Source organism: Malus domestica, chromosome 06 (assembly GCF_042453785.1).
Source record: "Malus domestica chromosome 06, GDT2T_hap1".
NCBI lineage: Eukaryota > Viridiplantae > Streptophyta > Magnoliopsida > Rosales > Rosaceae > Malus > Malus domestica.
In genome coordinates this window covers 2,518,048-2,531,728 of record NC_091666.1, presented here as the reverse complement: position 1 = coordinate 2,531,728, position 13,681 = coordinate 2,518,048, and the positions used below count along the sequence as shown (strand labels likewise).

The window sequence follows — 13,681 nt, the reverse complement described above, 5'->3', positions numbered from 1 at the left end:
TGTTTGTTTGATTGGTTGAATGTTATTGTCTCTGTTGTCTCTTCTCCCTTTTATAGGTGATTTGGCTCGATGGTCAGGGCTTTGCTCTTGCCCAAAAGCTCTTGGAAGGTAGTGAGTTATCAGTTTTTTACTTGCAGTGTCATTGAAAAGTACTTTTTGGCTGATAGTAGATTAGTCTCCATCACTTGTCATTTCAGTTATAGGCATATGGCTTGTGTCTTGGTTGAGAAGGCTTCAGTTTGTCTCTGGGTTCGATGCTGGGTTTCAGACAAGTCTTCATTTAATTTGGCATCCTTGAACTTTTCTTCTTTCAAGTCCAATATTCAAATATTAACCAAAACAAAGTGCATGCATGATAATAAATTCGAACATGACAAATTGAAAGTGGTGCGCACCGCATGGATGACCTTACTTGATTCGGCCTCAATTAAAAGCTCGTCCCTTATTAGATTATAAGCCCATTTGCGGCCATGAGAATATAACCCGAGTCGAGAAGGGTGTATCATAGACATGGACCACAGGGTGCAGTGTAAACCTTTTTGTATAAGCATTGAATCAACCAAGACCGTAAATTACATGTCCTTTATTAGTCCAACAACTGAACTTGCAATAATCCCTAATATTAGTCATTGTATATGTCACTACTACATTGAACAGTCTTCGTGACGAAGAACATTGGGTCGCGCAAAGAGAAATCTCAATTCTATAGTAGTGAAATGTAATAATGATGAATGCTCTATATTAGGGGTGAACATACAGGGACTTAAGTTATTCGGTCCGATGTAAAATTGTTCAGTTCTTACTTTTAGTTTTCAAAATAGTTCGAGTTGGACCCAACTTGTGTAAAAACGAGTCTATATTTCTTATGTGCAGTGCTTCTTCCAGAAAGCATCAATTATGTGCTTCCTTTATGAAACACTTCAAGTATTTTTATAGAATTCATTTGCGTTTTTATTAAGGATTCATTTCACAAATAATTATACCAAAATTTCTTTCAACCGTTTTAAAAGCGTGTTGATACTTGGACTGGTCTCCTCCCTTGTTGCAAGAGAGAATTCTATTTGAGTTGCTTTTAAGTTGGGTTGGCGGATGAGACTGGGTGGGCCCCAAAACTACGTATCAAATAAGAATTTCACCCATATTCGGTCTCCCAGAGTCCGAGAGAGAGAGGAGCGGTGAAAGATGACTCGGGGAAAGCAGAAGATCGAAGCGCAGAGACGAAATGCGGAGAGGAATCAGAAGGCAAAAGGGTCTCAGTTTGAGGCCAGAGCCGTTGCTCTCAAAATCACCTGTCCAATTTGCAAGGTTCTTCTTCCTCTTCACCCTTCACTCTCCACCTTGATCTGATCTTTTACTATGATCCATGAATTTATACAATTATTAAATCCAATCATTATTATTCTTAAATTTTATGATTCAGTGAACAAATTCACATCTAATTGATTGTTATGGGCTGATAAAATGAAAGCTTTGAATTGAAGATTGTACTTTGATTTGATGATTCAATTGGGACTAGTTGGTGGAGTAAATGGAGAAACTTTTGGGTTAGAGACTCATCGAATCTGACTCTTAAACTTCGGGTAAATTGTCATAGGATGCTCTTCCGCTAGCGATAAGCAGTACATTTGTTTGCGATTACTCGAATTGTGTATGGACTTCGATTAAAGGCCAATATATAAGACATTATAACGGTCTGCATACTTCCGTTTTTCCAATGAACAATGGGTTTCGCGTAAATTACAAAAGCAACGTGTTTGATATTGGTAGTGATGGTGTATAGAATATGATTTGACATTATTGTTTGATCATTGATTATTGCTGCGACCTAAAAGAACCGTGATTTGTGATAGTTAAGTGTGCGATGTAGTAGTTGGATTTCCGAAGAGAGTCCGTGTGTACACTGAACTATGAAGGATCTGACATGGATTTTCTACTCACGAAAATATGTCTAGTTGTCAAGAGAGATTTTCCTTTCAAGTAAACTTGTTTGTCGTGTGTAAGAGGGATGAAGAAAATACACATTTATCATCTTAACTGTGTGGTCATTCTAGTTTTACTGACCCTTCAAAGTTTTCTAGTGAGTTCCCAGATTTTTAAGGTGCTTTTTTATGCCAGTTTTTTTTCCATGTTTTATAGGAAATATAATTTATCAAAGAAAATGATAAGCATTACTGGAGAGGACAGGATTGACAAGAGGTCCGCCAAAACAACTACAAAGTGAGACAAACAAAGGGAAAAAACAAGCAGATATAGCTACAACCTAGAAATCCCCACAAAGTGCAGAGACCAACCAGTCCAACCCGAAAACTAAAAAACTAAAAAATCCAGATTATAACAAGGGGAAAATCCGTATAAGTTTTAGACATAAGGTGCTTTCTACTAAGACGCTAGATTTTGAAAGGAATAGTTAGAGAGCCTAGGGAAGCAGATAAGTTATGGTTTGACTGTTTGACTGATTTTGGCTTGTTGTCAGAGTAGAATGATTACGAAGCAAGACTGTTCGTAGAAATATTCTTGTATTTATTGTTTGTATGGGATGATGAATACATCCTTTGGAGATTACATTTCTTTGGATCAACTCATATCTAAGAACTACTATATTTCTTGTGGTACATCACTTGTCCAGCCTGTGGTTTTGTTTCTGTTTCTACTGTGTATGGTATACCTTGTTTCAGTGACTTAATAAGTGGTTCACTTGATTTCTAATCACTTAGGTCGTACCCAGTGCACAAGGCTCCCGCTTTACGCAGGGTATGGGAGAGGTGAATGTCGGCTAGCCTTACCCCCATTTTATGGAGAGGCTGCTCCCAAGTCTCGAACCCGAGACCTACCGCTGATGGGCGAAGGCACTTGCCATCACACCAAGTGCGACCTCTTGTTGATTTCTAATTACTAATAAACAAAAATTCTTGTGCTTTTTAATCTCCAAATACCAGCACGAGTGGAAGGTATATTTCATTGATATCGTAATGGGGTCAAACATGAATAGTAATACCGTTTCCACAACTTTTGTGGGCTATTTGTTGTTATTGTTAACTTTTACCTTGTGTCAATTTGTGGATTGTCTGTTGTAACTTTTTACACGGATGAAGAATCTATCTATTTGGAGTTTATATTCTTTTGGATCAACTTGCACCTATGAGTTACTATAGCCCTTTCAGTATATCACTTTGCCGCCTTTTGGTTTTGCTTGTGTGCTTTTGTGGTTGGTATACTTCGTTTCCTTTATTAATAAGTGGTTCACTTTGCTAGCAATCACTCCTAAACCAGAAAAATGTTCTTGCTTTGTTCAGTCTTACAATACCAGCATGACTGGAAGCTATATTTTATTGATACATAAAGGGGTCAAATTTAAGTCGGAAAACTATTTCCACAACCTGTGTGATTTATCTTAGTTCTTGTAGTGCATCAGTTTCTATGGTATAGTTATGGGGGACTGCTTGTCCACAGTGGCTGTATCAGTTTGACTATTAACAAAATTGTGTTTCTTATCGAAAATAAAAAATTGAAAAAAGGAGTTTAACTGACAGGATATAATTGATGACCGCATAGGAAAAGGATCCATATGCTATATGTAACTTTTGTCAACTCAAACGTGCTCGAAAACATATTTCCTACTGGTCATACCATATGTTTTCCCAGAGTCAGTGACGCATAAATCATTGGAAGATGTACATGATGCACTTAATATAGTGGTTGTGTACCCAACTGAATGAAGGAGGTAGAAGTAGTGGATGCCCCTTGATAAGCATACATTGTCAGGATCTGTGCCACCTGTCACAGGAGGGATGTCAATTTATCATGATAGTTGATATGATGTATTTTTTGTGGAAGTTGGTGATGAGCAATGTTTCATACTGGTGTTGTGAACTCGAGTTCCATCCTCTGATTGACTTGCCGAATGACCTCCATTCAAGCTGTCTTTCTACTTCCAAATAAATATTTCATAGTGAGCTTCCTACATGTCTGTCAGAGTATATTTTAGCTTACGTCGACAATAAAGTACATGATAACATGCATTTATTATCAGATTTAGAGATGGATTGTGATCTCTTCACCCAGGAGGAAGATCTGTGTATTTGAGGAAATTCAATGGAGATTGATGTAGATTGATGTAACTTTCTATTTCCAATGAATCAATGATTATTCTCTGTGGCAAGGAAGAATAAAGACAGCGACTTTTCATTTTTACATAGAGTATGGTAGCAGTGCTGGAATGCAAGCTTCCCAGAAATTGAAAACTTCGAAGGCTTAAGTAATGTCTTTAGTTGGATGGCTTGAGATTTTAAATTCCGGATGTCATTGGGTCACATACTTTAGTATATGGCTTACCGAAAGGGTTTTTTATGATCTTTTAGCATTTGGAACGTGTACTTTTCGAGAAAAAAACACATGTTTAACTACAAATATATGTTGATTCTTTGTTTATGCATGCTTTGATTGTTTACAAAATGTGTGTTTTCAGGTACAACTTGCAAACCCGAAGCAACTTAGCGATCACTATGGTTCCAAACATCCCAGAGAAAATCCTCCTCCCATTGAATCAGAATGATCAGTTTCTCATGTGAAAGAAAGCATTAAAGAGCAGAAGTAAAAAGTCCTTGCTGTGTTGTTTCAGAGTTTGGACTGTATAGGCTTGTATGAAATCCCTCCAGCTTCTGACCCTGGTCTGTGAACCGTTGTATGACTAGGAAGAATGATTGATAATGTTCTGTCAGATCTGGAGTTACATTGGCTGTGAATTTAAGTTTTGTTTCTGCTCGAAGTTTCTATGTGTAATAAAGAATGATCTGAACAGAAACCCGAAAATTTTCGTTGTATCCCAATATCGAACGAATACTTATATGTCTCCTGTGTTCGAGATCTTTTGTGTGGACTTCACTCTGCCTTTAAACTTTCTATCTGAAGGATGTAGCCATTTCTCCGGAATGTAAATACCGCCTCATATAGGTAATTCAATTCCGGAATTTAGGAGTCCGGTTACGGATTTTAGGTGGACCTCGCTATTTTTTTCATTCTCTAAATGCTAAGTAAACGCCTGAATACCTTGAAAGGAGTGTGATTCCCCTTCTTCCCTCTCTATTCCCATTTGGTAAACACGCCATTAGTTTAACGGGTTAAAACAGGATGAAACGGATTACCCGCGTGTAGACCTAAATAAACCTATTAACTAGTGCTTAATACCTGACCCCGTTTAAGCCTTAACTTGAAACCTTTTTTTCTGTGTTATTTTGTGTCGGGTTAACATGTCGTGCATAAAATTACCAAGTCACCATTGTTGTGGATTGCGAGAGTCGGGTGAAGGGGAGGGCAATTTAGTGGTGGGTTCGTCAACTAAATGAGATGTAAGTAGTTCTATTCTTCAATTGTAAATAGGAGGTCTTAAATTTCAATTCCGATGACAAGTTCAATACTAAATTCCTCCATTATTAACTATTGTGTGATTTAGCCCAAGTCTCTCACTCCTCAGGCATTAGCAAATAGCAATCCTTGTAGAAATAGCAACATATCTAATGTAACCATTGAGGCAATCACGAGATTTAGAGCTCGTTTGGATACGTTTTTAAAATAACTGAAAACACTTTTGAAGAAAATGTTTTTTGTGTCCAAAAGCACTCGAAGTACTTATTGCAAGAAACACTAGTTATGTGCCTTAAACGATTTTAAAAGTATTTTCAAACCAACCTTTATGTGACTATAGAAATAGCTCCTGCCCTGGCTTGTGAACGTTGTAGGGCAATCTGGGAGGAGGATTGATAATAGATTTTTTTTTTTTGAAGAAATAAATTTCAACATATAAAGTTGAGAAAATTATAGCAGTGATCCTTCAACTTTAACTGAATTAGATCTCTCAACTAAAAATCCATTACCATTGGTCATTTTACTCATTAAAATGTGCCACTTTGGTCATTTTCGTCAACTCCGTTAAAACTTCTGTCAAAATGAGTCACTTACCACGTACGTGAAGTCAGAATCAAAAGCCCAATATGGGAAACTAAATGAAAAAATTGTAGAAATGGTCCCTTAAATTTTTTAACCCAATTAGAGAAATAGACATTCAACTTTAATCCAATTGGAGAAAAATTCCCTCACCTTTAACCCAATTGTAGCAATGATTCTTCCAACACGACTCATTTTAACAGAAGTTTTGACAAAGTTAACGAAAAGGACCATAACTTTACGTTTTAAAGAGTTCAAAGACCATTGATCATAAATTTTTAGTTGAAAGACCATTGCTCTAATTAAATAAACTTTTTAATTTAATTATGAGAATTTTATAAAGATTCATTTAAGAAACAAGAAGTAAATAGATGGAAGAATTGCTGAAATAACCCAACATCCCTAAAAAAAAAAGTACAAAGATTCCTAAATTCCATCTCTACATTCTTTAAAATTGTACAAAAATTAACTTGATAGACGAAGCTAGGGAGAAAGACATCCCAATTTGATGAAGGAGAAGATGAGATGGACTGCGAAGAGAGAGAGAGTTGCCTGAACGGGAGCAATATAGATGAAGCCGATGACTAGATGAGTGAAAAGATGAAGAGTCGCATCACAAGAAAGCTTAGGTTTTTTTTTATTGGGAAAGTAGAAGTTAGAGGGTGAGATGATTGGATAAATGATTAGAAAAAAAAATATAAACTGCATATATAATGATAATAATACCTAATTATATATATAAATGAATAAATAGATGATATAATATTAATAGTAGTGGTACGGTAGGGTATACCACTGGTAATGGTTTTGAATATCATTACCGTACCGAAAATGTATGGTACGGTACAAATACCGTACCATTACCAATGGTACAAATTTTTTGGCACAACTTTGGTATGGTACAGTTTGTAATTCGGTTGGTATGGTAATTTGGCAAAAAATTCCACCCCTAGGATTGATAATAGAATTTATTATTATTTTTTTTTGAAGAAATAAATTTCTACATATAAGATTGATAAAATTGTAGCAGTGATCCTTTAACTTTAACTGAATTAGATCTCTCAACTAAAAATCCATTACCATTAGTCATTTAACTCATTAAAATGTGACACTTTGATCATTTTCGTCAACTCCGTTAAAATTTCCGTCCAAAACGAGTCACTTGCCACGCACGTGAAGTCAAAATCAAGAGCCCAATATGAGAAACTAAATGAAAAAAATTGTAGAAATGGTCCCTTAAAAACTTTAACTCAATTAGAGAAATAGTCATTCAACTTTAATTCAATTGGAGAAAAATTTGTATGGTAATCTGGGAGGAGGATTGATAATAGATTTTTTTTTTTTGAAGAAATAAATTTCAACATATAAGGTTGAGAAAATTGTAGCAGTGATCATTCAACTTTAACTGAATTAGATCTCTCAACTAAAAATCCATTACCATTGGTCATTTTCGTCAACTCCGTTAAAACTTCCGTTAAAAATGAGTCACTTGTCATGCACGTGAAGTCAGAATTAAAAGCCCAATATGGGAAACTAAATGAAAAAATTGTAGAAATGGTACCTTAAAAACTTTAACCCAATTAGAGAAATAGTCATTCAACTTTAATCCATTGGAGAAAAATTTCCTCACCTTTAACCCAATTGTAGCAATGATTCTTCCAACACGACTCATTTTAACAGAAGTTTTGACGGAATTAACGAAAAGAACCATAGCTTTACGTTTTAAAGAGTTCAGAGACCATTGATCATAAATTTTTAGTTGAGAAACCATTGCTCCAATTAGATTAAAATTGAGGGACCATTACTATAACTTTCTCTATAAGGTTACATGGGATGTGAAATGATATTTTTTCCGTTTGTTTATTTGTTTCTTTTTTTTCTTTTTTTTTTAAATTATTTTTTATAATATGCACCATTAGCAGGTTTAAATGTGAGTGTTGTCCAATAATCCACTTAACAGGTTATAAATTTGTGGGCAAGCTTTAAATGTGACTGTTGGACAAAAATTCGGCAGGAATAACGGAATAAGTTTTATGTGTGTTCTATATAGGTACACGATCTGCATCCATCGATCGATCCATCATGTTAGAAGATAACTAACCTCAAAACTTTAAATATTTGAGAGAACGTTAACAATGTATATCAAGTTTGCACCCTTCGCCGCGTGCAGCCCCATCCTTCAAGCGTCGAGGCAGACAGATTGAGGGAGACCGAGAGAGAAACCATATAGGTGCATCCCCACTCTTAAGCCTGTTTATAACATAATTATTCACCTCTACACCACAAGTAGCATATGATATGTATGAAACAGTGAAGTATACTTATTGTTGTTACATAAGATAAGATTCGTAAAACATTTTTGCAATCTCGTTCAGTCATATACTTCAATCTATATGCTAGTGTTACAAAAGATATTTCATCCATCTATCTCAAGATTTCCATACCTTCCGTAAATAACACTTCCGCCAATTCAAAAAAACCAGGAAACGAAGAAATCGAAAAACAAAAACAGAGACAACGACAGATTTCTCGTGTATTGAACAAGAAGCATGCACAACAAACCCTTGCACTCTGCCAGGAGCAGCAAATAGAAGGGTAAGCAATTTTACCTCTTAATATCGATGTAAAAGCGTGGTTTGGTCCTCCATCGAAGTCACAGTATCTTATAAATGTCTACCGAACGAAACTTGTATACCAAGGTAACATTTTATAAACCAACAAGCCCAACTTTGCAAATCACAATAACTTCAGTCTAGCACATCTTCGCAAACCATCAATGATGCATATTTCGCTACTCAAGCTGGCAAAAGTTTATGAACCCGAAAACCATTCACCTTTCGTCCAAAAAGAAAAAGAAAACTATTCACCTCAGAGTGTGAGTCAGAAGTTAGTTTGATTGATCAGCCTGTTCAAGAGAGTGGTTAACAGGGCATCCCTCCTCTCAGCTCTGCTCTCTTCCCTAATCCTTCTCTCTTCTTCCCTCTCTCTCCAAGCCTGCTCAACCATTAACCTCTCCCTCTCCGTTTTCTCCATCTTTTGCCTCCATTCCTCCTCAAACAGCCGCCGCTCCAGTGCCCGCTTCTCCATCATTTGCCTCCACTCCATCTCCATCCTCTGCTGATGCTGAAAAAACTCCTTAAGTAATTCCTGCACACTGCTAGTACTACTTCCACTTGCAGGATTGGTTGCTCTTGCCAATACTACTCCTTCCCCCTTCCTTTTCTTACCTTTCCCATGGCTATCCTCCTCCTCCGCGTCTTCTGACAACTCATCCGACCACTGCCCTGACCTCGATTTCCTCTTAACAAGTTTCTTTGGTCGGGCAGAACCCGCCTCGGATTCAAGAAGCAATCTCTGCATATTCTTGGCTCTTTCAGTAAACACTGCGTGCAACTCTTCAAAGAATGGACATTCCCGCCCACTCTCTGGATCAGACGTCTCCTTCCCCTGAAGATATACAAGTCATTATTACTAAATAGTGTTTGCTAAAAGCCGCTTCATAACCATTTCGTTTTTAGTTTTTATTTTCCGCTAACGAAAACTGATTGAAAACGAAATGGAAACGGCCTCTAAGTGATTTCAACCAAAACCCTAGAAAAATCCAATTGGGGGTTTTTGGGTGCGTTGTCAGTTTTGAAAATTCATACCTTGTAGCGAATGAGGAGGTTCTTCCACTTGCACTTGCACTGCTCGGGGGTTCGATTGAAGCCTCTCTCAGTCATCTTAGAGCTCACTGCCTCCCACTGCGGCTTGCTGCGCTTCGATACAACGGAGTCCCTAATCTCCAGCTCCCCACGGATCGCGATCAGCTCCCTTGTCTCCTCCGAGGCCCACTGCCCTGCCCCGGTCGGACTGCTAATCATCATCTTCATCATTCCCCCTCCTCCTCCTCCTCCGCCGCCTCTCAGCCCCACGCTCGCTTCCTCATCTCCGCCTCCACCATACATCTTCCCCCGCCCTACCACGGCGTTCTCTTCCCTGCTCCCGAAACCGCAATTATAGGGTTTCGTCGTGGATTAATATGTAATAGGGCATTATGATTCGTATATCCAGCTTTTAAAATCACTAACCTTTTTGCACGCGTTCTTGCTCGTGAGAAAAGGACAATTTTTTGGCTAAATATCCAAAATGATCATTGAGATTTGCATAATCAATAGAAATGGTCTATGAGATTCAAAATTAATAGAAATGGTACCTGAGACAAAGATAATGGTACCTTTATCGATGACTAACTCACCTTGGTTTCGCCGCAAAACGGCTCGAAAGTGGCTAACCATTTTCGAGTTAGCTAATTTCGAGCCGTCTTCCAGCCAAACCACGGCGATTTAGCCATATAGAAAGATACCATTATCTTCATCTCATCAAGAAGTATGATTTTTGTTTTTGAATCACTCGATTTCGTTGGTATTGAAGAAGTTATGAACGTTTAAAGTTTACCCAGTTTCCGGTGAGTTTCCAGTTTTTCAGCAAACCAGTCACCTTTCAGGCTATTTTACGGCAACTTCCGGCAACCATTGGGCTTCCAAATAGGTATAATCTTGTTCTACACTTTCCTATCTTCATTTTGATATATTATGGGTCGAATTTGGTTAAGAATCGATTGAGTTACGAAGTTTTGAAAATTGCCCAAAGAGTTTTTAACGGAAGAACCAAAATCATGGATGGTGGACAATCTCAGGGACCATTTCTATTAATTTTGAATCTCATAGACCATTTCTATTGATTATGCAAATCTCAAAGATCATTTTAGAATTTTTTAAACTTTTAATTAATTGTATTATTATTCATGTACTTAATCGTGTTCCATACACGATAAAAAATCACTCGTATAAAAGATCGTTTTCAACGCATGCTCTCTTGCTTGTGCGAAAGATCGTTTTCAGTCACGCGTAGCGCGGTGTATAGGATTTTATTTTAAGGAAAACTAATGAAAAAAGATTTCAAAACTTTGAGTTTTAACCAAAAGTCACCTAATAACTTTATTTAATGAGAAGGGCAAAAGATAAAAAAAAAAAAAAAAACTTATTCAACCCAAAGCGCGTGTGCACGCGAGCAGTGCGAAAGCAAGCATCTACCAATTCAACAGAAAACCAACAGTGGAAATGCAGCACACAAATTACTTTTTAAATATTTCATCGGGAAGGAAAAGGTTCAGAGAGAGAGAGAGAGAGAGAGAGAGACTGTGAGGGTAGAGAGAAGAGAATGTCAACCAAATCCATTCAAACTGACATCAACAAACCTCAAAAAAATTTAGAGAGAAAGAGAGAGAGAAATTTGAGATAAAAAAATATATTGCTGACATCAATACATGACTACCACTTAGCCATACACGTGGTGTAGCCTCTTATCATCACCCCATGTTCAAATTATGGAATTCTTTATTAATTTTAACCCTAACTAGCTAAAACCTAAAAATAAAAAATATTAGATTATGATCCTCAATGAAAGCACATTAGCTTTTCTACTGCTTTTTTGATCTTTCATTTATGTTTTTGTTGTTAATTTTGTATTGAATAAATTAAAGGAAAGTCAAATAAATTGTTTGAAGAAATGTTAAAGAACAAATAGGAATGTGAAAAATCATTATTCTAACTCTGTAAGAATATAAATATGATTGCCAGTGATTCATATGATAATGAGAAGAGAGCTTCAAATTTTGAACCTTTTAGTGTTTAGTTTAAAAAACAATGATGTGCTAGTGTTCGATTTTAAGAAAGTGTTTAGTTTACGAAATAGTGACAGTACTAGTTTACGAAATACTGATAATACTAGTGTTTGGTTTAAGAAATAGTCAGTGCTTAGTTTACGAAATAGTGATAGTATTATTACTTGGTTTAATAAATAGTCTATTTAGTTTACGAAATAATGATAGTACTAGTGTTAGATTTAAGAAATAATCAGTGTTTAGTTTACAAGATGTTTGGTTTAAGAAATAGTCAGTGTTCAGTTAACTAAATAGTTAGTGTTCAATTTAAGAAGTAGTGATAGCATTAATGTTTCGTTTAAGATATAGTCAATGTTCAGTTTAAGAAATAGTGTTCAGTTTAGGAAGTAGTCAATGTTCAGTTTAAGAAATAGTGTTCAGTTTTAAAAGTAGTCAATGTTCTGTTTAAGAAATAGTGACAGTATTAGTGTTCATAAAACTAAATAATGAAAAATTTCTTTTATTTTTGATCTTGTAATATTATTACTTTGTTTGTTCTAAAAAAATTGGAAGAATAGTCAAATAAACAAATAATAAAATAAAATAAAATAAAAATAGATTGTTTATGGAGTGAAGTGAAATGAGAGGGAAGAGCGGGGAGAGGTAAAAAAAATGAGAGAAAAACTTGACGTGCATGGGTGAGGTGAAAGGAGAGAGAAAAATTGATGGGAATATGTGAAAGAGGGAGAGAGAGAAAGAGTGAGGGATAGTATGTGTAAGTGTGTGATGGACGCGTGAGTATTTGTTGGCTTTTTTTTTATTTTTTTTGTTATTATGTAAAACTTTTGTCATTTTTATTAAAATTTGAACCATTTTTGTATATTAAAGTTTAAACCATTTTTATTAAATAAAGTTAGTATAGTTTTTTGTTAATTAAAAGTTTTGAGAAGCCCTTTTCATTAAAGCTCATTTTATTTTAGGGGTGTGCTATCCACACACCATTTTTTACTTCTCATACACCCCTTGTTAATTTATGTGTTTTGATCTTCTTCAATTCATCCGATCTGACGGCTGAAAATTAGAAGGGTGTGTGAGAAGTAAAAAAAGATGTGTGGATATCACACCCCTTTATTTTAATGTTTTGCATTTGTGTTAGGTGAGAGGCTAAACTTATTGATGATATATAATTGTCGACTAAAAAGATATAATTGACTTTAATTTAGTAGCTATGTGTTCGCATTGCACAAGCTTATTATTCACTCACTATCCTGTTTAACTTAAAATGCTTTATGGAAGCTAAGTTTATACAAAATAATTAAACAATCCAGAACATATTCACTGATCAAAGTTTCTTTCTCAATTGCAGAAGCAGAATATATGAGTGCCTTTGAAGCTACAACTTAAGCCATATGGCTAAGATTTGTACTGCATGACTTTAGTGAAGAACAAATTGAACCTACTACTTTGATGTGTGACAATACCTCTGCTATTGCCATGTCAAAGAACCCTGTTTTCAGGAAATAATTATTGATCAACAATTCTGTAAGAGTAAGGAGCAGCTGGCTGATATCTTCACCAAACATTGGCCAAAGACAAATATTGTAACTTGAGGGACAAGTTAGGAGTGATTTCAGTTAAGACCTTAAAAGGGAGTATTAGTTGATTAAGGTCTAAACTACCCTTTTCTTTATCTATGTAAGTTGTTAGTCCATGTGATAATAAGTTGTTTGAAATCAATGGCTGAGATTAGTTCATTTTGTGTTAGGCTTAGATGTGAGCAAGTGGGAAGATCTCATAGGATTTTGTAATCAATGCTTGGATGAGCTCATAGGCTCTCCTAGTTTCTATCAGTGCCTAATGGCTCTTTTGTACTGTTTTGATGGATGAATGGATACAACGCGGAGATGAGCATATTGGATCTTTGTGAGATTTTGATCAAAATCTTTGCATCACCATTTTCCTTTCTCTCTGAGTTCTAGTTTTCTTCTTCTTAATCGCTGCAATACTATTAAGCTTTTACAGATTCTAACAGAAACAACAACGTTTTCATAGTAGACATCTGATGTTTTAGAATTGTGACAGCTGTAACGTGAGGTA

At 35.9% G+C, this 13,681-nt stretch overlaps 1 protein-coding gene and 1 long non-coding RNA gene across 2 annotated transcripts; one reads left to right on the top strand and one right to left on the bottom strand.

The window, feature by feature from the left end:
- Window positions 1-969: 969 nt before the first annotated feature.
- LOC103436827 (uncharacterized) lies at window positions 970-4,863 on the top strand. Its single transcript, XR_529607.3, has 2 exons — window positions 970-1,305; window positions 4,466-4,863. It is a non-coding gene; the product is annotated as an uncharacterized lncRNA (long non-coding RNA).
- A 3,388-nt stretch (window positions 4,864-8,251) lies between these two features.
- On the bottom strand, window positions 8,252-10,122 carry LOC103436828 (trihelix transcription factor GT-3b-like). The gene is made up of 2 exons (XM_008375274.4): window positions 9,588-10,122; window positions 8,252-9,387 (listed from the first exon to the last, which is right to left on the bottom strand). The coding sequence occupies exons 1-2, from the start codon at window positions 9,885-9,887 to the stop codon at window positions 8,821-8,823; spliced, it is 867 nt and encodes a 288-aa protein (XP_008373496.1). The 5' UTR covers window positions 9,888-10,122; the 3' UTR covers window positions 8,252-8,820.
- Window positions 10,123-13,681: the final 3,559 nt, after the last annotated feature.

Bases quoted from the DNA above. Each gene is read 5' to 3' on its own strand.
- LOC103436828 (XM_008375274.4), bottom strand. From the start codon at position 9,887: ATGTATGGTGGAGGCGGAGATGAGGAAGCGAGCGTGGGGCTGAGAGGC. The intron at 9,388-9,587 runs GTATGAATTTTC...GTATATCTTCAG, and splicing joins ACCTCCTCATTCGCTACAAG to GGGAAGGAGACGTCTGATCC.